The 24,116-nt window shown below is 39.8% G+C and overlaps 1 protein-coding gene across 1 annotated transcript; it reads right to left on the reverse strand.

The window, feature by feature from the left end:
* Positions 1-18,569: 18,569 nt before the first annotated feature.
* LOC143963979 (olfactory receptor 10A7-like) lies at positions 18,570-23,697 on the reverse strand. Its single transcript, XM_077473703.1, has 2 exons — positions 23,669-23,697; positions 18,570-19,936 (listed from the first exon to the last, which is right to left on the reverse strand). Exons 1-2 carry the CDS (start codon positions 23,681-23,683, stop codon positions 18,980-18,982), a joined length of 972 nt encoding a protein of 323 aa, XP_077329829.1. The 5' UTR covers positions 23,684-23,697; the 3' UTR covers positions 18,570-18,979.
* Positions 23,698-24,116: the final 419 nt, after the last annotated feature.

Here is a 24,116-nt window from a genome sequence, read left to right on the forward strand (position 1 = left end):
AATGGGATTCACTGAATGCCTTCTTCTAACAGTGATGTCTTATGACCAATATTTGGCTGTAACCCTTTGCAATATACATCTATAATGAATGAGGTGTTTTGCATAAAGCTTACTATCTTTTCTTGGTCGTTTAGCATGTGTTCTATGGTGGATCCTATAATTATGAGAGCTTGTCTTGATTTTTGTGAACCTAACATAAGTGACCATTTCTTATGTGATGTTTTACCAGTTTTAAAACTATCTTGTTCAAATATATTCTGTGTTTGGTTAAATATATTATTGAATAGTGCACCTTTTATTTTCTTGCCATTTCTAACCATTATGATATCATACACTTATATTATTTCCACCATAATAAAAATCCCATCCAACACTGGAAAACAGAAGACTTAGCCCTTGTACACACGGTCGGAGATTCCGTTGGAATGTGTCCGATCAGAGCGTTTTGTCAGATATTCCGACTGTGTGTGGTCTACATTGGACTGTTTCCGTCGGAATATCCGTCGGACCAACTTTTCCAACTTGCCGGAAATATTTTCCGACAAAATGCTCCGATCGGACATACTCCGATCATGTGTAGAGAATTCCGTTCAGACAAAGTGCCACGCATGTTTAGATCAAATTCCTACATCAAAGCTATTGGCTACTAGCCTGAACATAGTCCCGTCGTAACGAAATAACGTCATCACGTTCTGAACGATCGGATTTTCCGACAACTTCGTCCGACTGTGTGTATACAACAGTTTCGGACAAAATCCGTCGGATTTTGTCCGACGGATTTGGTTGTCGGAATCTCCGACCGTGTGTACAAGGGCTTTCTCTATCTGCAGCTCCCATTTGATGGTGGTTTGTATATTTTATGTACCAGTAATTGTCATTTATGACCTTCCAACAAGTGGGCAGTCATTGACTATAAGTAAATTCATATCACTGTTCTATACAGGGGGAACACCACTGATTAATTCAATTATATACAGCTTGAGAAACAGAGACATAAAAACTGCCTTTGCTAAGTTAATAAACTACAGTATGTTATTCTTGTATAGGAAAGCTGCCTATTGGCTACACCCTTTGACTTTTTTTTTTGTTTTGTTTTTTATTTTGAACAAAGAAATGCCCTTCAATACAGATATTGCAAGGATGACTGTCTTTCGGTGTTCAGAAGTACATTAGTAAAGATATCCAAACAGTTTATGGATACAGGTTTACATGTGAAAGCTAACACAAGCAAAAACATTTAAAAAAAGTCAAAAACCATAAAAAAGTTTGACAAAACATTTTGCCTGGTCAGTTAATGTAAATAGTTTAAACATTACGAGTTGTATCATTATAGAGTCGGTCACCAAAGTTTAACACATCTAGAATACAGTGTTTAAATAATTGCTCAAAATTCCAAAACCCTGATATCCTTGACACTTAGCCATTCACCTTGTCTGTTAATTGTTGTATGTATGTCCTTTGGTGTATATAGGTAGTTGCTCAGTATGAATAGAATTGTGGGGTATTAGTAGGATGTATAGGTAGAGCATAATAAGATTGTTTTTAGTAGGCCATTTGGCCAAGCTAATTTTATATGTATACATTTTAGCAATTTAATAAACCTTTTTGATTTATACAATCTCCAATCTCTTATTTGCCCACTAAAGCTAGAGTAGCCACCTTTACCACTTTGGGACACCCCTCCTCTTAGGTGTGTCCTAAGTGGAAAAAAAAAAAATTGTTTGCGATTTGGCTATAGCATTAGCCTCCTGTAATTTGGAGGAGTGGCATAAAGCGGTTTATTGAAAAAGAAAAAAAATCTTCTTATATTTTCACTATAGATAACCAGAGTAGTGAATAAAAGACAAGATCAGTTTTTTTGTTTTGAGGTACTGTTTGGAAAGACCTTGGATGATGCAATCAAAAAAGTAATGGGGGGGGGGGGTAAATCAGCTCTTCTCCCTCATCCTGGCTAAAAAAAAACACCTGGACAACCCAATCAGGCCGGGCAAGGAGAATAAATCAGAGAAGCAGCAATAAGCTCCATGGTAACTCTGTAGGAGCTGCAGATATTCACAGCCCAGGTGGGAGAATCTGTCCACAGGACAACTATTAGTCATGCTCTCCACATATCTGACCTTTATGGAAGAGTGACAAGAAGAAAGCCATTGTTGAAAGAAATTCATAAGAAGTCCCATTTGCAGTTTGTGAGAAGCCATGTGGAGGACACAGCAAACATGTGGAAGAAGGTGCTCTGGTCAGATGAGAACAAAATATAACTTTTTGGCCTAAAAGCAAAATTCTATGTGTGGCGGAAAACTAACACCGCAAATCACCCTGAACACACCATCCCTACAGTGAAACATGGTGGTGGCAGCATCATATTTAGGGATGCTTTTTTCAGCAGGGACAGGGAAGCTGGTCAGAGTTGATGGAAAGTTGGATAGAGCCAAATACAGGGCAATCTTAGAAGAAAACCTGTTAGAAAGACTTGAGATTGGGGCGGAGGTTCACCTTCCAGCAGCACAACGACCCTAAATATACAGCCAGAGATACAATGGAATGGTTTAGATCAAAGCATATTTATGTGTTGGAATGGCCCAGCCAAAGTCCAGACCTAAATCCAATTGAGAATCTGTGGCAAGACTTGAAAATTGCTGTTCACAGACACTCTCCTTCCAATCTAACAGAGCTTGAGCTAGTTTGCAAAGAAAAATCGGCAAAAATGTCACTCTCTCTCTATGTGCAAAGCTGGTAGAGACATCCCCAAAAAGTCTTGCAGCTGTAATTGCAGTGAAAGGTGGTTCTACAAAGGGGGGGCGCTATACAAAATATTTTGAAAACCATTTTTCATTTTCCTTTCACATCACAATTATGTGCCACTTTTTGTTGGTCTGTCACATAAAATCCCACTAAAATACATTTACGTTTTTGGTTGTAACATGACAAAATGTAGAAAATGTCAAGGGATATGGATACTTTTTCAAGGCACTGTATTTACTCAGTACAACCTCGTCTTCTATATTTTACAAAAAATTGGGTAAATTTATTATTTTTGTGTGCCCTAAAATTAACTTTAGTTTATTTTTTTTTGCTTAAAATGTTGCATTTCCTAGACCAGTGATGGCGAAGCTTGGCACTCCAGATGTTTTGGAACTACATTTCCCATGATGCTCAACTACACTGCAGAGTGCATGAGCATCATGGGAAACGTAGTTCCAAAACATCTGAAGTGCCAAGGTTTGCCATCACTGTCCTAGACCTTTGTGGCAGCATCGTGTGACATAATAAATTGGAAATACCACTATTTTATTCTCTAGGGCTGTGATGGCAAACCTTGACACCCCCAATATTTATGAACTACATTTCCCATGATGCTCATGCCCACTGCAGAGCAGCTGAGCGTCATGGGAAATGTAGTTCCAAAACATCTGGGGTGCCAAGGTTCCCCATTACTGCTCTAAGGTGTCAGATTTCAGAAAATATATAATGTTTTGGGGGTTTTATGTAATCTTCAGGCCTAAAATGTATGTTATACATGTGTGCAAAAAATGCAAAAGCATTCAAATGAAGATTCATCTTTACTGGGGTTAGATATGACAAGCTCTGTTGAGCCACCATGTGAATGAAATTATGATCTTAGCTTGTCTTGTAAATGAAAGCTGTATAGATAAAATATCTATTTGCATTTTTAAACATTTCTTTACCTCTAATTAATAAATCCACAAAACAGGCTAACATACAGTAAATTGCATACATTTATATGCCATTGTCCTTTCGCTGCCAGAGCCATTTTTGCATTTTTTTTGCACACACGTTTGTAAAATTGTTGTAAGCCTGATGATTGCGCAAAAACCCCAAACATGATATATTTTCTGAAAGCAGATACCCTTGAGAATAAAATAGTGGTAGTTCCAATTTTTTTATGTCACATGATATTACCGCAAAGGTCTAAAAAATGCAAAAGTTCTGTAAAAAAACACACTAGTAAGTAAATTTTAGTGCAAACAAAGAAAATAAACTACCTTTCAAAATAAACAAAAAACACTGCGCTATCCTAACGTAAAAAAGCAGCAAACACACTAAATTGGATAAATTCAGTTCAGCTAGTAAGTGTACAAAAAGTGTTGCACTAAAAATAGATGTGAAAGTGTGTTAAATAATAACTGGATATCACACTCATTTACATATAGAGATAATAAACATCCAAAGCAAAAATTGAAATATAAACAAAAAAGAAAAGAAAAAATGCAAAAGAGTCCTCGGTTAAAAGGTCATAATAATTGTGCTCGCCCTTGGTGCAGACAAAATTTTTTTTAAATGTTCATTTCATCCTTGGTATATTTGATCCAAAGAGGAACACCCTGGTGCTGACACCACACACAGAAAAAGGATGTGAGCTTACCGACTCCCAATGACCCCTATAAGCATACGCTCCAGGGGTCGGAAATGCTTTTCAATTGTATCGATAGGAGATCATCAGATCAGGAAGGATGAGCTTTCGATATTGATGCTAACTCCTCTCTCATTCAAGCTGAGTTGGACACGGAGGCAATACTCCCATAAAGATCGCACCCTCATTCATGGAATCATATGGGACAAGAAAAATTGGGCCACATAGCATAATTCCGTATAGTGAATAAATTTATTAAAGTAAAATCACACTTACATTAAAGCAGTGAGAAAAGCGCTTTACAGATAATAAGCAGCAGTGGAGTCCTCTCGACGCGTTTCGTCTCATTTAGACATCGTCTAACAATAATAAATAAACTACCTGAATTTATGGTAAATTTATGGTAAAATATAAAAGATGAGGTTGCACCGAGTAAATATATACCCAATATGTCAAACCTTAAATTTGTATGTGCCTGTGAAATATGCTATATTTTCTATAGACAATGTTTCAAAAGGCCCCTAGAAGTCATCAGTTTAGTGTTAGGGAGGATGTCTGGTGCTAGAATTATTTCTCTCACTCTGGCATGCACGGAAATATGTAACATTTGTAGCGCAATCAACGTTTTCATGCATAGGTGCCCCAGATGCATGCATTTACATTCGTATGCGCATATATGTGGGGGTGTGGGGCCTCAAACATTTATTTAGGGGGTGGATTTTATGTGCTTGGGTGTAACTTAAAAAAATTACCTAACTTTTCTCTTTTTTTTTATCACATAAGGGACAAAAAGTCCCTTATGTGATGTTTCTTTAGGTGACAGGTTCTCTTTATTGAGACATGCAGGGTCTAAAAGACCCCCAATCTCCTGGGCTCCACTGAATGTTTTGCAATGAAGATCACATTGTAAAACATTCTTTTCCAGCTAAGCTAGCCGGGAACATTGAAAGGCTGACCCAGAAGTGACGTCAGAGATGTCTCTTTCCACATCACAGCAAGAAGGGGAGGAGAGCGGAGGTGTGTCCAATTTCTCCTTCCCCTGAGCCACCCGCATCCACCATGGAGCTCCCCGGCCTGTAGATGGGCAAGCAAGAGGTTTGGCTTTCAGCTCCCCACATTGCTTTTTATTCCGTGATCACAGTTTTATATTCATGGAAGAATGTTGTTTTTTTCAATAAAAAACACCTTTTTGACCTACACCATATGGAGAAATTTTTCTTACTATATGAGAGTTTTTGGCTTTGTACTCCAGCTGTTTAACATCTGAGTTCCAGCCTCACGTTCATCTGCATGATTTCCTGGATCCTTTCTTTGAGTTCACTGGATTCCCTGGATCGTTTCTGGAAGTCCGCTGATTGGGCCATTCTATGATTGACTCGTTGTCACTGACATTCAAGTCCACTGCTTTTGGTAAGAGTATATACCCCTCATCTTGGGTGGAAGACACATTATCCCAGGTGCCAACTGCCAATGCCGTTTTACCCCATATCTGAGCAACAACCTTTTTTGTGGTGGACTCTATATAAGTTGACCTTAAGGTCTTTCCACATCGATACACATATATTTGCATTATATATCATTTGGTATATTGTTATTGAGTATTGCTTTTCATCCCTTAGCGCTACATTTTTACAGTTTCCCACACAATCCTGATGGCTGCAACCACCAGATTGTGTGTGAAACAACCCTGCTGGCACCAAAAGGGCTCATTGCCAAAATCATCCACTATTTTGATCCAGGTATATCCAGGTGGTTGACTTCACTATTCTTAATCAAGACTCTGACATTGAGTTCTTTCATACAAGTAGCTAGGAGTGGTAAGAATTGTATACTGTCCAGTTCTGGGCACCGGTCCTCAGGAAGGATGTACTGGAAATGGAGCAAGTGCAAAGAAGGGCAACAAAGATAATAAAGAGTTTGGAGGATATTAGTTATGAGGAAAGGTTACGATTACTGAACTTATTCTCTCTGGAGAAGAGACGTTTGAGAGGGGATATGATTTCAATATACAAATACCGTACTGGTGACCCCACAATAGGGATAAAACTTTTTTGCAAAAGGGAGTTTAACAAGATGCGTGGCCACTCATTAAAATTAGAAGGAAAGAGGTTTAACCTTAAACTACGTAGAGGGTTTTTTACTGTAAGAGCGGCAAGGATGTGGAATTCCCTTCCACAGGCTCACCGGGGAGCATTGATAGTTTCAAAAAACTATTAGATAAGCACCTGAACGACCCCAACATACAGGGATATACAATGTAATACTGATATATAATCACACACATAGGTTGGACCTAATGGACTTGATGTCTTTTTTCAACCTCACCTACTATGTATCTATGTAACAGGTGGCTAAGCTATGATTTTAACACACCCCCCCTCAGAAACCCACCAAAATTCTCACAATAGATCCTGATAGGGCTGGAACTGTACTTTTTTCATGGCCATGGCAAGTTAACTCAGGTCACAGAGTTTAACAGGCAGCGACCCCTTGTTCATTATGATCAGTGGAGCCACACTGCAACCACAAGCCAAAATCTTGGGTCCTGCAATGTAAAATTGCCATTTGGTCATAAAATAAAAAAAGAAGACAGTAGTTCCCTGCCCGTCAAACCCCCTCATTGTGATTAAATGGGCTGCACTGCAACCAAGAGCCAAAAGATTGGAGCGCAGTTGCGGCATGATCCTGTAAAGTAAAATTGCCATTTGATTATCAGTTGATCTATGGAAGATTTACCCCCCCCCCCCTCTTCATGACCAGGCAATTTTTTTGCGATACAGCACTTTGTTTCTTTAACTGACAATTGCGTGGACATGAAGCGCTGTACCCCAAAAAAAATGTATGTCCTTACTTTCCAACAAATAGAGCTTTCTTTTGGTAGTATTTGATCACCTCTGCATTTTTTTACTTTTTTTGCACTATAAACAAAAATTACAAACATTTCTTCTATAAGGCTGGGTTCACACTTGTTTAATCACAGACATTGCATGTAATTCGCACCACATTGCTGTAAAGATCACATGCAAAGTCTGTGGGATGTAAATCCAGCCATACAAACTGTATGGCTGAAATCGCAGCGCTTTCGCACCAAAATGGCGCAGGACCCTTTTTTGGTCCACACTGGAATCAGATTGCATAGGTTCACACCTATGCGATCTGATTACTGTCCGAATCCAAAGTTCGCACTGCGATCTGCAAACCAATCTGGGGGCGTCATTACCTTTACAATGACACCCCCAGTGGTTCACAGATGTCAGTGTGGACCAGTCTGCAATTCAGGTGAAATACGGGAACTGGTACTGAATTGCAGGGTTTTCCACATCGCCCCAGTGTGAACCTTAAACACATCTAATAAAAAATCTAATGTCTTCTTCAGTTTAGGCCAATATGTATTCTGCAACATATTTTTGGTTAAACAAATCCCAATAGGTGTATATTGATTGCTTTGCGCCAAAGTTATACTATCTACAAACTATGGGATATTTGTATTTATTTATTTTTTTCATTGTTAATTTTTTACTAGCAATGGCGATGATCAGCAACTTAGTGTGACTGCGACATTGCGACAGACAATCGCACATTGCAGTGCCTTGCAAAAGTATTCACCCCCTTGGCATTTTTCGTGTTTTGTTGTCTCACAACCTGGAATTAACATGGATTGTTTGAGGATTTGCATCATTTCATTTACAGAACATGCCCACAACTTTGAAGATATATTTTTTATTATTGTGAAACAAACAACAAATAGGACAAAACAACAGAAAAAAGTCAATGTACATAACTATTCACTTCTTAAAGCCAATACTTTGTAGAGCCACCTTTTGCGGCTATCACAGCTCCAAGTCGCTTTGGATAAGACTCTATGAGCTTGCCACATCTTACTACTGCGATTTTTGCCCATTCCTCCTTGCAAAACTGCTCCAGCGCCTTCAAGTTGGATGGTTTGCGCTTGTGAACAGCAATCTTTAAGTCTGACCACAGATTTTCTATTGGATTGAGGTCTGGGCTTTGACTAGGCCATTCCAACACATTTACATGTTTTACATTAAACCACTCAAGTGTTGCTTTAGCAGTGTGTTTGGGGTCATTGTGATGCTGGAAGGTGAACCTCCGTCCTAGCCTCAAATCACATACAGAGTGGTATAGGTTTTGCTCAAGAATATCCCTGTATTTAGCACCATCCATCTTTCCCTCAACTCTGACCAGTTTCCCAGTCCCGACTGCTGAAAAACATCCCCACAGTATGATGCTGCCACCACCATGTTTCACAGTGGGGATGGTGTTCTTTGGGTGAAATGATGTGTTGGGTTTGCGCCAGACATAGCGTTTTCTTTGATGGCCAAAAAGTTTAATTTTAGTCTCATCAGATCAGAGCGCCTTCCTCCATACATTTTGGGAGTCTCCCATATGCCTTTTCACAAACTCAAAACGTGCCATTTTGGTTTTTGCTGAAAGTAATGGCTTTTTTCTGGCCACTCTGCCATAAAGCCCAACTTTATGGAGCGTATGGCTTATTGTCATCCTATGTATAGATCATCCAGTCTTTGCTGTGGAACTCTGCAGTTCCTCCAGGGTTACCTTAGGTCTCTGTGCTGCCTCTCTGATTAATGCCCTCCTTGCCTGGCCTGTGAGTTTTGGTGTGCGCCCGTCTCTTGGCAGGTTTGCTGTTGTGCCATGTTCTTTCCATTTGGTTGTGAAAGATTTGATGGTGCTCCTAGGGATCATCAAACATTTGGATATTTTTTTTTTTATCACCTAACCCTGACTTGTACTTCTCAACAACATTGTCCCTTACTTGTTTTGAGAATTCCTTGGTCTTCCTTGGTCTTCATGGCAGTGTTTGGTTAGTGGTGCCTCTTGCTTAGGTGTTGCAGCCTCTGGGGCCTTTCAAAAAGGTGTGTATATGTAATGACAGATCATGTTACACTAATGTCGCGTACACACGACCGGACTTTTCGATGGACTAGGCCCGCGGAGGTCCGATGGACTTTCTGAATGAACGGACTTGGTCACACATGAACGGACTAAGTCTGTTCAAAGGGCCGTTCATTTTGAACGTGATGACGTAAACGGGACTAAACAAGAAAGTTCAATAGCCAGTAGCCAAAAGCTGCACCTGCATCATATTTGGTCCATTGGACTAGCACACAGACGAATGGTTTTCCCAATTTTTAGTCCATCGGACTTGAGTCTGTCGGAAAGGGTTTGAAACATGTTATATTTCTAGGTCTGTCGGATTTTTTTTTTATAAAAAACTGTCGGACTAGGCCACACATGATCGGATTGTCCGACGTACTGATCCCGTCAGACCCAGTCTGCCGGAAAGTCCATTCGTGTGTACGCGGCATTTGATTGCACACAGGTGGACATTATATCAATAATTATGTGACTTATGAAGATAATTGGTTGCACCAGAGATTTTTATGGGCTTCATAACAAAGGGGGTGAATACATACGCACAGACCAATTATCATTGTTTTATTTCTGAAAAATTGTTTTATGTACATATTTTTCTAATTTTACTTCACCAACTTAGACTATTGTGTTCTGATGCATCACATATATTTCAGATTTAAAAAAAACATTGAACTAAAGGCTGTAATGTAACAAAATAGGTTAAAAGCCAAGGGGGTGAATACTTTTGCAAGGCACTGTAACTGACACATTTGACACTATTTGGGTACCAGCGACGCTAATACGGTGATCAGTGCTAAAAATATGCACTGTTACTGTGCTGATTACACTGGCTGGGACGGGGTTCAACATCAGGGGCAATCAAAGGGTTAAATGTGGCCTGGCTAGTGTGTTTGTGTAATGTGTGAGGTGCTTTTACTAGGGGGAGACATAATTCCGTGTACTGACAGAATGGAGATCTGCCTTGTTTACATAGGCAGATCGCCATTCTGGCTTTCCGCCAGCTGTAACGATTGGTGTGTGCCAGCAGACATTGAGTCCATGGTACCCGCACATCATCTCCTGCTGTGTATAATAATATAATAATCACAGTGGGAGCGGGTCACAGGTGGCACCCATGAGTGCCCCAGACCTGGAACTGTTGGATCACTTACTAGGTATGTGATCTGGCTCAGCACTGCCACCTTGCTGCAGTATAAGTATGATATGTTGATTTCCACAGGTATCCACAGACCGCTCTTATATAGAGATCACTTCTGTAGCTCATCAAATAAGAGTTGCTTTGTGGTCCAATTGGTCTTTCCATACCTAAGGTCCAGCCCTGGTGTTCCTTCCATTTGAATTTCGTTTGGTGGTTACCCACAACACCCCTGGAGCCATGCCTAAAGGTCCTGGATCCCTTGGTGTTCCATTCATCTGCCGATTTTGGCACCCTTGCCTTTATGACTCATTGTCGCTGACACTCAAGTCCCCCTGTTCCAGTGAGACTATATATACTTCTCTTTTTGGTTGAAGATGTACCATCCTTGAGGCTTCCCATACCGGACAGTGACAACTTATTCCATTTTTGATTAATCATCATTTGGTGGTTGACGCATAAGGTGGGAGTCTTCTTTAAAGACTTCCACATTTATTGGCCTTTTTCAGGTTTCTATTTATGTTACTTTTGCATATTTGATTTTTGCACTTTTATATCGATGTATGTGTTCACTTGTTAGCACTACAATATCTACCATCCACACAGTATAAGTACATTATACTGGTTACAAATGGATAAAAAAAAAGTGGTAGTGCCTTCTAAATGCCTGCCAGCCACTGCTATACCACCCTCTGAAAGTGGTCCACCACAAATTGCTTTTCAGACAGTGGTAAGCATTACCTGGTGTGAAAGAGACCTTAGTCCTCCCATTACTCTTAACTGGTCTTTAGGCATTGAATGGTGTTGCTATAATTGTGTTAGGAAACTGGGGGATATACGGTATATTGATAGAAAAGAGCTCACATACAGAGACCTTCCTGTGACTTCTTTACCTGCATCCTGTAAAAGCTGATTTATTACTTGATGAAAACATACGTTTTGCTACTGAAAAAAAACAAAATTGATTCAGATAACAGTAGTTTTTTTTTTTTTTTTGGCAATAGCCCCCACACCTGTGACTGGCTGCCCATGGAATTTGAGTGGCGAGGCTTGCCTGACAGCCCTGAATGTCCAAACCTGACTGTCAGGAAATGTTCCATCCGCTGATAATATCTGTCTTTAGGCGTGCAGTACTGAGGTCCACCAGCAGGTGTCTCCTGTCAGTTTTGAGCTGTCAGGAGAGCTTTTCCCTGCTGATGCTATATAATCTTTGGGTCGCAGTACTGGCGTCCACCAGCGGATGGATCCTGGCAGTATGGAACAGGCAGCACCTCCTGCAATCAGGTGTCACTTGAGGTCAATCACAGGCCTATAAATAGCTGGCAAGCACTCATATGTTTGCCTCGGTATTGTTCCTTGTGCCCTGACCTGCTGCTTGTGATCCTGAGCCTGATTCTGAACCTGTCCCTGCGCCCTGAACCTGTGACCTGTGGTTCTGATCCTGTTTCCCTGTCCTGGTCCCTACCCTGTCCCACCTGTTACCATTATCCCTGTCCTGCAGTCTTATCCGTCCATCCTCTCCCTGTCCTGTGTTCCCCTACCCCATCTGCTGATCTCCCCATGTATGACCTTGGCCTGGCTTGTGTCTCTGATTCTGGACTGCCCTTGTTTATTTACTGATCCTCTGTGCATGACCCTGGCCTGCCTATCGTTTACGATCCTAGCATTTCCCATTTATTGTACATATCTGTCTGTTGTTGTTTGGGGGTCTCTGTTGTTTTTTTTTATTGCACTGTGTGGTTGTATTTATATTATTCACTTTCCTTAATAAATCATATTTTATTTATACATGTTTGGGTTTCCTCTGTTGCAGTCCACACAGTTCTGGTCTTATCTGATACATGACACTGACCATAAAAATAACCCCCTGTTGACTTCAATGCAATTTGCTACAAAGTTTGAGTTGAAGGAACATTTTAATGAGCAATGTGAATTCAGTAGTCTGTGCATACTGCATATATATGAAACAAAGAAATATGTAACTGGTCCTCAAACGGAAACCAAGAGAAAAAAAATATCTTTATTACAATATATATATATATGTACATTATCTCACAAAGTGAGTACACCCCTCACATTTTGGTAAATATTTTATTCTATCTTTTCATGTGACAACACTGAATAAGTGATACTTTGCTACAATGTAAAGTAGTGAGTGTACAGCTTGTATAACGTGTAAATTTGCTGTCCCTTCAAAATAACTCAACACACAGCCATTAATGTCTAAGCCACAGGCAACAAAAGTGAGTACACTCCTAAGTAAAAATGCCAAAATTAGGCCTCATTAGACATTTTCCCTCCCCAGTGTAATGTGACTCGTTAGTGTTACAAAGTCTCAGGTGTGAATCGGGAGCAGGTATGTTAAATTTGGTGTTATCACTCTCACTCTCTCATACTGGTCACTGGAAGTTCAACATGGCACCTCATGGCAAAGAACTCTTTGAGGATCTGAAAAATCGAATAGTTGCTCTACATAAAGATGGCATAGGCTATAATAAGATTGCCAGGACCCTGAAACTGAGCAGCATCATGGTGGCCAAGACCATACAGCGGTTTAACAGGACAGGTTTCACTCAGAACAGGCCTTGCCATGGTCGACCAAAGAAGTTGAGTGCACGTGCTCAGCGTCATATCCAGAGGTTGTCTTTGGGAAATAGACGTATGAGTGCTGCTAGCATTGCATTGAAGGGGTAGGGGGTCAGCCTGTTAGTGCACAGACCATACACCGCACGCTGCATCAAAATGGTCTGCATGGCTGTAGTCCCAGAAGGATGCCTCTTCTAAAGATGATGCACAAGAAAACCCGTAGTTTGCTGAAGACAAGCAGACTAAGGACATGGATTACTGAAGATAAACTTATTTGGTTCAGATTGTACAGCACAAAGACAAGTGTGTCTTGTTTACAGTCAAGCATGGTGGTGGGAGTATCATGGTCTGGGGCTGCATGAGTACTGCCGACACTGGGGAGCTACAGTTCACTGAGGGAACCATGAATGTCAACTTGTACTGTTACATACTGAAGCAGAGCATGATCCCCTCCCTGTTGAGACTGGGCCGAAGGACAGTATTCCAACATGATAACAACCCCAAACACACCTCCAAGGTGACCACTGCCTTGCTAAAGAAGCTGAGGATAAAGGTGATGGACTGGCCAAGCATGTCTCCAGACCTAAACCCTATGCAGCATATGTTGGGCATCCTCAAATAGAAGGTGGAGGAGTGCAAGGTTTCTAACACCAGCTCTGTGATGTCATCATGGGGGAGTGGAAGAGGACTCCAGTGGCAACCTGTGAAGCTCTGGTGAACTCCATGCCCAAGAGGGTTAAGGCAGTGCTGGAAAATAATGGTGGCCACACAAAATATTTACACTTTGGGCTCAATTTTTACATTTTCAGTTAAGGGTTTACTCGCTTTTGTAGTCAGCGGTTTAGACTTTAACCACTTCAGCCCCAGACCAATAAACACCTTAAGGACCAGGATTTTTTTTTTTGCGATATAAATGGAAAAAGAGCAAAAATTTTGAAAAAAAATGATATTTTCTTCTTTTTGTTATAAGAAAAATCGAATAAACTAAATTTTAGTCATACATTGAGGGCAAAATTTATTCAGCCACATGTCTTTAGTAAAAAAAATGTCAATAAGCGTATATTTTTTGGTTTGCGCAAAAGTTATAGCGTCTACAAACTAGAGTACATTTTCTGGAATTTACACAGCTTTTAATTTATGACTGCCTATCTCATTTCTTGAGGTGCTAAAATGGCAGGGCAGTACAAACCCCCCCAAATGACCCCATTTTGGAAAGTAGACACCCCAAGCTATTTGCTGAGGGCCATGTTGAGACCATTGAATATTTAATTTTTTTTGTCCCAAGGGATTGAATAATGAGAAAAAATATTTTTTTTTTTTTTTTTTACAAAAAGTTGTCACTAAATGATATATTGCTCACACATGCCATGGTTATATGTGGAAGTGCACCCCAAAATATATTCCGCTACTTCTCCTGAGTATGGGGATACCACATGTGTGGGACTTTTTGGGAGTCTAGTCGCGCACGGCACCCCGAAACCAATCACCACCTTCAGGATTTCTAAGGGTGCAAATTTTTGATTTAACTCCTCACTACCTATCACAGTTTCGAAGGCCATAAAATGCCAAAATAGCACAAAACCCCCCAAAATGACCCCATTTTGGAAAGTAGACACCCCAAGCTATTTACTGAGAGGCATGTTGAGTCCATGGAATATTTTATATTTTGCCACAAGTTGCGGGAATATTACAAACTTTTTTTATTTTGCACAAAGTTGTCACTAAATGATATATTGCTCACACATGCTATGGGCATATGTAAAATGACACCCCAAAATACATTCTGCTGCTTCTCCTGAGTACAGGGATACCACATGTGTGGGACTTTTTGGGAGCCTAGCCACGTACGGGACCCCGAAATCCAAGCACCGCCTTCAGGATTTCTAAGGGCATACATTTTTTATTTTACTCCTCACTACCTATCACTACCTATCACAGTTTTGAAGGCCATAAAATGCCAAGATGGCACAAAAGCCCCCCAAATGACCCCATTTTGAAAAGTAGACACCCCAAGCTATTTGCTGAGGGCCATGTTGAGACCATTGAATATTTTTTTTTGTCCCAAGGGATTGAATAATGACAAAAAAAAAAACACATGTGGGGGACTTTTTGGGAGCCTAGCCACGTACGGGACCCCGAAAACCAAGCACTGCCTTCCGGATTTAAATATAAAATGCTACTAAAAAAACTGTTAGCGATCGCAGGGATCAGGCCTGACTCTGCGATCGCTGCAGTTATGTGTTTAGTGTTTTGTAAGTGACAGTGATCGATCGATACTGCACTTGGGTGGGCTGGGCAGAGGGGCAAAAAGCAGGTGCTAGCAGGTATCTGGGCTGATCCCACTAACAATGCGTTTTTTTGGAACCCTAAACTGCTGGGGACGCTAGTATAGATCTGATCAGATCAGATATTGATCTGTTCAGATTCTATACCACTACGGGAGGTTTATGCTTTTGCGTGTGGGTGTTAGCGGTACTGGCACTAACCTAGCGCTGCCTGGGGCGACGCAGACCCTGACCCTAAAACCTAATTGATATCACCCGCCAGGTGATCAAGGGGTTAAACCTTTATTGGGTAATAAATGGTGGGTGCCCTGATGCTATAAAAAGCAAACTAACCAGAGTCACCCGTAACACTTATACGGTGATCAGTGGTGAAAGGGTTAACTAGGGGCAATCAGGGGGTTCAAATTTTTATTAGGTAGCATATGGGGGTCCCTGGAGCTATATAAAAACCTGACGGGGAACCTAAATAACTAACTGGCTAACCAGCGTCACCAGTGACACTTATACTGTGATCGCTGGTGAAAGGGTTAACTAGGGGCAATCAGGGGGTTAAAACCATTATTGGGTAGTATATGGGGGTACCTAACGCTATAAAAACCTGGCGGTGAACCTAAAAAAATAACTAGCTACCTAACGACACTAGTGACACTAATGCAGCGATCAGAAAAATGATCGCTTAGTGACACTGGCAAAAGGGGGTGAAAGGGTTAACTAGGGGCAATCAGGGGGTTAAAACCATTATTGGGTAGTATATCGGGGTACCTAGCGCTATAAAAAACCAGGCGGTGAACCTAAAAAAATAACTAGCTACCTAGCGACACTAGCGACACTAATGCAGCGATCAGAAAAATGATCGCTTAGTGACACTGGCAAAAGGGGGTGAAAGGGTTAACTAGGGGCAATCAGGGGGTTAAAACCATTATTGGGTAGTATATCGGGGAACCTAGCGCTATAAAAACCAGGCGGTGAACCTAAAAAAATAACTAGCTACCTAGCGACAATAGCGACACTAATGCAGCGATCAGAAAAATGATCGCTTAGTGACACTGGCAAAAGGGGGTGAAAGGGTTAACTAGGGGCAATCAGGGGGTTAAAACCATTATTGGGTAGTATATCGGGGTACCTAGCGCTATAAAAACCAGGCGGTGAACCTAAAAAAATAACTAGCTACCTAGCGACAGTAGCGACACTAATGCAGCGATCAGAAAAATGATCGCTTAGTGACACTGGCAAAAGGGGGTGAAAGGGTTAACTCTAGGGGCAATCAGGGGGTTAAATCTTTATTGGGGGGTGATAGGGGGCTACCCTGGACCTAACACTAACTGCCCTGACAGTTTTAACTTTTACAACTGACACTGAATGCAGTGATCAGTAAAGAAATGATCAATGCAATCAGTGACACTGTGACTGGGGGGGAGGGGGGGACGGGGGCGATCGGGGGGGACCGGGGGGGGGGGTTTGTGTGCCTGTGTGTACCTACATGTCAGTGTAGTGTTGGTGCACACTTACTTTGTGTCTTCTCCTCGTAGTCCGGTCAAAAAGACCGCCCCGAGGAGAATGACATCACTTCCTCCTTCCTGTGTAAACAATACACAGTGGGAGGAAGCTTCTCATTGGCCAGGAGCGATCGAGAGGGGGTGGCCAGAAACCAACGGCCATCCCCTCATCACGGATCGCTCCTGGAGCGAACCGCACCGCCGTATCCAGGGGGAGGGGGTCCGATCGGACCCCCCACCCACTGGAAGGCATGCACGTACATGTACGTGCTTGTGCCTGCCTGTGCCATTGTGATGACGTACAATGGCAATACAGCGGTCCTTAAGTGGTTAATGGCTGTATGTTGAGTTATTTTGAGGGGGCAGCACATTCACACTGTTATGCAAGTTGTACACTCACTAATTTACATTGTAGCAAAGTGTCATTTCTTCAGTTTTGTCACATGAAAAGATATAATAAAATATTTACAAAAATGTGAGGGGTGTACTCACTTTTGTGAGATACTGTATATATAAATATCCCAATTAAAATAATTTTCTTAAAAATCCTATCTTTGCATGGCTCACAATACCCGAGGTCATAACAATAACCAACTACATCAAATGCTCGGTTGGTGAAAATAGCAATGTGTATGGGTCGACTCGTTTCGTGGAAACGCCCACTTCTTTAGGGACTTGAATCTCAGGTATACATACAATTGAAGCTGTAATAATATTCGTACAAAATATGGAAAATGAATATTCATGAATACAATACATATATCAAATCATACAGTGAATGCAAACCGGGGAAGAGGAAACTGTAACTCTATTAAATTATATTATTACAAAAACTACAATCATAATCTAGTAACAAATATGTTAACAAAATTCACATGTTGCTTCTACATTAATGTAACATTCAATGCATTAAGGAAACAGCCGCAGATACACTATATTACCAAAATTATTGGTACGCCTGCCTTTACACGCACATGAAATTTAATGGCATCCCAGTCTTAGACCGTAAAGTTCAATATTGAGTTGGCCCACCCTTTGCTGATATAACAGCTTCAACTCTCTTGGGAAGGCTGTCCACAAGGTTTAGGAGTGTGTCTATGGGAATTTTTGACCATTCTCTACAGCTCTACAGTAATTCATCCCAAGGGTGTTTTATCAGATTGAAGGCAGGACTATGTGCAGGCGAGTCAAGTTCCTCCACCCCAAACTCGTACATCCAGGTCCAAATCATTTGGTGGAGGGGGATTATGGTGTGGGATTATTTTGCAGGGGTTGGGCTTAGTACCAGTGAAGGAAACTCTTAGCCCTTGTACACACGGTCGGACATTCCGACAACCAAATCCGTCGGATTTTGTCCGACGGATTTTGTCTGACGGATTTTGTCCGACAGATTTTGTCCGAAACTGTTGCATACACACAGTCGGTCAAAGTTGTCAGAAAATCTGATCATACTTAACGTGATGACGTTAGTTCATTAGGACGGGACTACGTTGAGGCTAGTAGCCAATAGCTTTGGTCTAGGAATTTTATTTGAGCATGCGTGGCACTTTGTCCGATCGGAATTCTCTACACATGATCGGACTATGTCCGATCAGATCATGTTGTCGGAAAATTTTATAGCCCAGATGGAAAACTTTGCACGTTCCCATAGACACACTATACCTTGTGGACAGCCTTCCCAGAAGAGGTGAAGCTGTTATAGCTGTAATGGGTGGGCCAACTCAATACTGAACCCTACAGACTAAGACTGGGATGCCATTAAAGTTCATTTGTGCTAAGGCAGGTGTCCTGATACTTTTGACAATATAATCGGAGGTTGCAATAATGTAGAAGAATCTGGGGTTTTTAAGATTTATTTTTTAAATTGTAATATATGTGATATTATAAAGATCTATTTTTTTATATAGATTTTTTCACTTGGTTTCCATTTGAGGCATATTCAAAGTCCCAGTTGCATATTTCCTTATTTCATATTATGTTATTGTAGGGATGATGCCTCCAATGATGGGATATTATACAGAATATAGCACTTTACACCCATATACACGCTGTGCATATTGCAGGCACCATCTAAATACTACTAGGATATGGTTATCAATGTGCTGCCATATTTACAAAAGCTTTAGTAAAAAAGGCCCAGAATATGTCATCTATTTTGAAAATTGGAAATCAAAATCAAAGGCTGGAGTCAACGGGCATCTCCCCTATACAATAAAAAACAATTTATTAACTTAGCAAAGGCAAATTTTATGTCTCTGTTTCTCAAGCTGTATATAATTGGATTAATCAGTGGTGTCCCCACTGTAAAGGACAGTGATATTAATTTATTTACAGTCAATGACTGTCCACTTGTTGGAAGGTCATAGATAACAATTAGCGTTATATAAAATATGGAGACCACCGTCAAGTGGGAGCTGCAGGTAGAGAAAGCCTTCTGTTTTCCAGTAGTGGAAGGGATTTTTAAAATGTTCGAAATAATATAAATGTATGATATCATAATGGTTAAGAACGGTAAGAAAATAAAAGGTACACTATTTAATAATACGTCTAAATTAACAAAGAATGTATTTGAACAAGAAAGTTTTAACAGTGGTGAGAAATCACAGAAGAAATGGTCAATTATATTTGGTCCACAAAAATCAAGACTGGCTATTGTAATTGTGCTAATCATCTTGGAAAAAATGCTGAACAACCAAGAAAAGATAGTAAGCCTTATGCAAAAGGACTCATCCATTATATAGGAATAATGCAAAGGGTTACAGATGGCCAAATATCGATCATAAGCCATTACAGTCAAAAGAAGACACTCTGAACTTTCCATCATTGCAAAAATATAATATTGTAAAATACAGATTGTGAAGGACATTGTTACACCTTCATAAAGTAAAACATAAAGCAAGTTTGGGGTAATATCTGTGGCTATCATAATATCACATAAAGAGAGTTGGGCAAGAAAGAAGTACATCGGAGTTTGGAGAGTCTTGCTGTAGACCACCAGTGTGATGATCAGAAGGTTTCCAAAAAGTGTCAAAATGTAAATCATAAGGAGAAGTAGGGAGATAAAAATGTTTATTTCTTTAGAGAATTGGAATCCCAAGATGATGACTTCCATAATGAAGGTCTGGTTGTTTACTGTAAAAAGGTACTAAAAGTAGAAGAAAACGTTTTCTTTCGGTTTAAGTGGTCATTAAAATGTAATTATACACAGCAATTACAATCATCAAGCTACTAACGTATTCTAGCAAACTTTTTTTTCAAAGAGCCTTCAGTGAACAAGTAGATCTATAGGCATTTTTGTTTTCAAATTGGATAGATTAAGGGAGGGCTATGACCCCTATTGGTTTATTTGTTGCCATCTGTGTCTCATTGGGGAGATTTAGCTTCACTTCCCATCCCATAACCAAAAAAAAGGAAGTGAGAAGATATCCCTAGAAATTAGGGAAATCCCTTGGGGACCCCCAAGTCACCATAACTAGTGTCCCCATTGGAAGATTTCCTCTCTATTACTTTGCTGGGGACAACACAAAATGTGGGATTTTGTTTTACTTTCCCTTTCAATGATAATGGTAAACAAGACCAACTGAGAAGGTGAATCTCCCTAATGGGGGATATACAGGCAGCAATAAAAACTTACAAGTGTTTTAATTCCTCTTCACTGTATCCAAAACAAAAGAAAGCACTTTAATCTCCCAAAAAATTTTTTCAGGCAGTAGAAGTAGGACTTTGAGAGATCTACTGGGCAGACTCTTGTTGAGATAATTATTGGTGTACAAATTTTGTTCATTAGAAAATGTAGTTGTGAGTCCACCCAAACCTTAAAGGCTAAGTTCACCTTTTTTTTCCTCTAAATTCCAGCACCCCTATGTACTAATATACTATTAACCACTTCCCAGAAAACAATGTACCTCTACGTCGCTTTGAGGAAGTGGTTGTACCGGGGTGAACCATTTCTTTCAGTTGGCAGTCGGCTTTCTGGTGATAACAACCGATGTTGCTCAGTAGCCACTCAGCTGTTATCACAAGGAGGGGAGACCCACTGTGAAAAGCCGGAACATCCGGAATCGGCTTTGATCGGGTCTCCAATGTAGTAACCCGGCAGCGATGTAACTTCCGTTTTACTCGGCTGCCAATGGTACCTATTTAAAAAAATCCACAGTATTCCAAAACACCAATTTTGCCATTTTGAATACTTTTAATTACAAAGGAGGGATTTGGATTTTTTTTTTAAAGAGACTGTGTAAAAAATAAAAAATAAAATAAATAAGAAAAAAACAATGTTTAAAGTGCCCTGTCCCTGTGTGCTCATGCACCAAAGAAAACACATACGTAAGTCACGTCCGCAAATGTAAACTGTGTTCCAATCACACATGAGGTATTCACTCATGAGGTATTGCTGTGATTTTCAGAGTGAGAGCAATAATTCTAGCATAAGATCTCCTCTGGAGATCCTTATGGAGATGTTTAAATACCGTAGTTTGTCGCCATTCTACAAGTGTGCGCAATTTTAAACCTTGACATGTTAGGTATCTAATTACTTGTCATATCATCTTCTTTCACAATATACAACAAAACTGGGGTAACTTTACTGTTTAGTTTTTTTTTAACACTTCAGCCCCGAAAGATTTTAACCCCTTCCTGACTAAAGCACTTTTTGCGATGCGGCACTGCGTTGCTTTAACTGACAATTGCACAGTCATGCGACATTGCACCCACACAAAATTGACATCCTTTTTTTCCCACAAACAGAGTTTTATTTTGGTGATATTTGATCACCTCTGTGGTTTTTATTTTTTCCACTATAAAAAAAAGAGCAACAATTTTGAAAAAAAAAGAAATATTTTTTACTTTTTGCTATAATAAATACCCCCAAAAAAATATATAAAAATACTAATTTCTTTCTCAGTTTAGGCCGATATGTATTCTTCTACATATTTTTGGTAAAACAAAATTGCAATAAGCATATATTGATTAGTTTACGCAAAAGTTATAGCGTCTACAAAATAGGGGATAGATATTTCTTATTATACTTTTTTTTATCAGGAATGTGATATTATGGCAGACACATCAGACACTTTTGACACTATTTTGGGACCATTGGCATTTATACAGCAATCGGTGCTATAAAAATGCACTGATTACTGTATAAATGACACTGGCAAGGAAAGGGTTAAACACCAGGGGGCGATCAAGGAGTTAAGTGTGTCCTAGGGAGTGATTCTAACTGTGGGGGGGTGGGCTACCACTGACATGACAGTGATCACTGCTCAGGATGACAGGGAGCAGTAGAGCCCTGTCATGTCACAAGGCAGAACAGGGAAATGCCTTGTTTACATAGGCATCTCCCCCGTTCTGCTGCTCTATGACACGATTGCGGGACGCCGCCTGACACGATCGTGGGACGAATTTAACTTTCAGGCCCCATTGACATCGAACATAGTGGGACCACATATTTTTGGGTTCGTTTTTCCCACGACATGCATAATACAGCCCGATGATTTTAATGGGCTGCCCTACTGTACATCCAGCAAATTAGCTCATGAGACATTTTGGCATGTTACGCTTTGGCATTGTAGCCAGTGCTCTATATTTAGGATCTGGTGACTCCGTGGCTCCACACCCCACTGGGGATACCCCAGTTAAAGTCTTTGTAGATAAAAAAAACACATCTCTCATTGACCTTTAAAAGCAAAAAAAAAAAAAAAAAAACTGACATTTTGAACTTAAAAAAATAAAATACAAATTCTTTATGCCTGAGGACCGGGAGTGATGTATGAGGTCGCTCTGGTCCTCCAAATACATAGAGATGAGCGAGGGCCATCTTGCACTCTACCCAGTAAACAGCCACATCGGATCACTTACGAACTTTGGGTAAGCTCGGAACCGACCTGTAAAAGTGATCTCGGGAAGAATGCGCCCACGGGAACAATTTAGCTGATGGACAATCGCCCATATTAAAAACAATACCAGGATTATGGCAGCTAGCTGTCATAAAACTGGTATTTAACGTCAAAGTAATTAAGTATTTTTAATATGGGACAATTATCATAAGAATACACAGTCATGTGCAAGGAAAATTTATTTTTTTAATTTAGATTGCACGTGATTGGATGATTGAAGTCAGCACCCCTCCACCGCTTTCACTCTGCAAAGGAAACATTTGTTATCTTAGTGACTGAGGTTAAAGTGTGTTTACTTTTGAACATTTTTATTAATTGTACTTGTACATGATTGGGTGTTCTCTACAAAGTGAACTTTCTTGTTGCTTCAACTCATTCACTATGATAAATAAATGTTCACTCTGAAAGTGAATGTACTCTACTGCTTTAGTGAAAAAATAAATCAGCTAACAAAGACATCTGATATTAAAAGGAATAAAATTACAATTCAATGCAAAAGTTTAATGAAAAATATATAAAACCCTCCATCATAGCAACTTTCAATGTTTAGTGTTAATTACCAGAGTATTGAACAAAACATTAAAATAAATGTCAATTTACCTAAGCTAAAACGTTACCTTACCCACTTTCCCACTTCATATACACAACTTGATCTTAGTAACTTTTTTTAAACCTTGAAACTGATTAGGTACTAAAGCTAAGCATGGTCTAAAGTTGAATGTACCCCTTTCCTTTTCTTAATTATCAGTAGTGGACTTAGTAAGAATCGATTTAAAGCTTACATTTTCTAGGACTTTGAAAACTATGGAAAGTTGATTTCTAAAAGACAACTTGAAACAAAAATATTAAATGCCATGGGCAAAACAAAAATTCAGGATAATATTAATTAACAATTAAATAGTTAGTGTTTCATGAATACAAGTAATATAATAAAATCATAAAGATAAAAATATGCTATGAAATAAAGCATAAACTTTTACCTCTTTTTTCTCCATGGCTCGCACTAGAAATTCTATAAAATAATATATTAAAATGTACTGCTTAACCACCTTCAGACCGGACCATTTTGCTGGTAAATGACCAGAGGTCTTTTTACACTTTGGCACTGCGCTGCTTTAACTGGTAATTGCGCGGTCATGCAATGTTGTACCCAAACAAAATTTGCGTCCTTTTCTTCCCACAAATAGAGCTTTCTTTTGATGGTATTTGATTGCCTCTGCGATTTTTATTTTTTGCGATATAAACGTAAAAAGACCGCAAATTTTGAAAAAAAATGATATTTTCTACTTTTTGTTATTAGAAAAATCCAATAAACTCAATTTTAGTCATACATTTAGGCCAAAATGTATTCAGCCACATGTCTTTGGTAAAAAAAAAGTCAATAATTGTATATTTATTGGTTTGCGCAAAAGTTGTCACATCTACAAA

The sequence above is a fragment of the Lithobates pipiens genome, unplaced genomic scaffold (assembly GCF_037356315.1).
Source record: "Lithobates pipiens isolate NorthernLeopardFrog02 unplaced genomic scaffold, aLitPip1_a1.2 Scaffold_8, whole genome shotgun sequence".
In the NCBI taxonomy this organism is placed as follows: domain Eukaryota; kingdom Metazoa; phylum Chordata; class Amphibia; order Anura; family Ranidae; genus Lithobates; species Lithobates pipiens.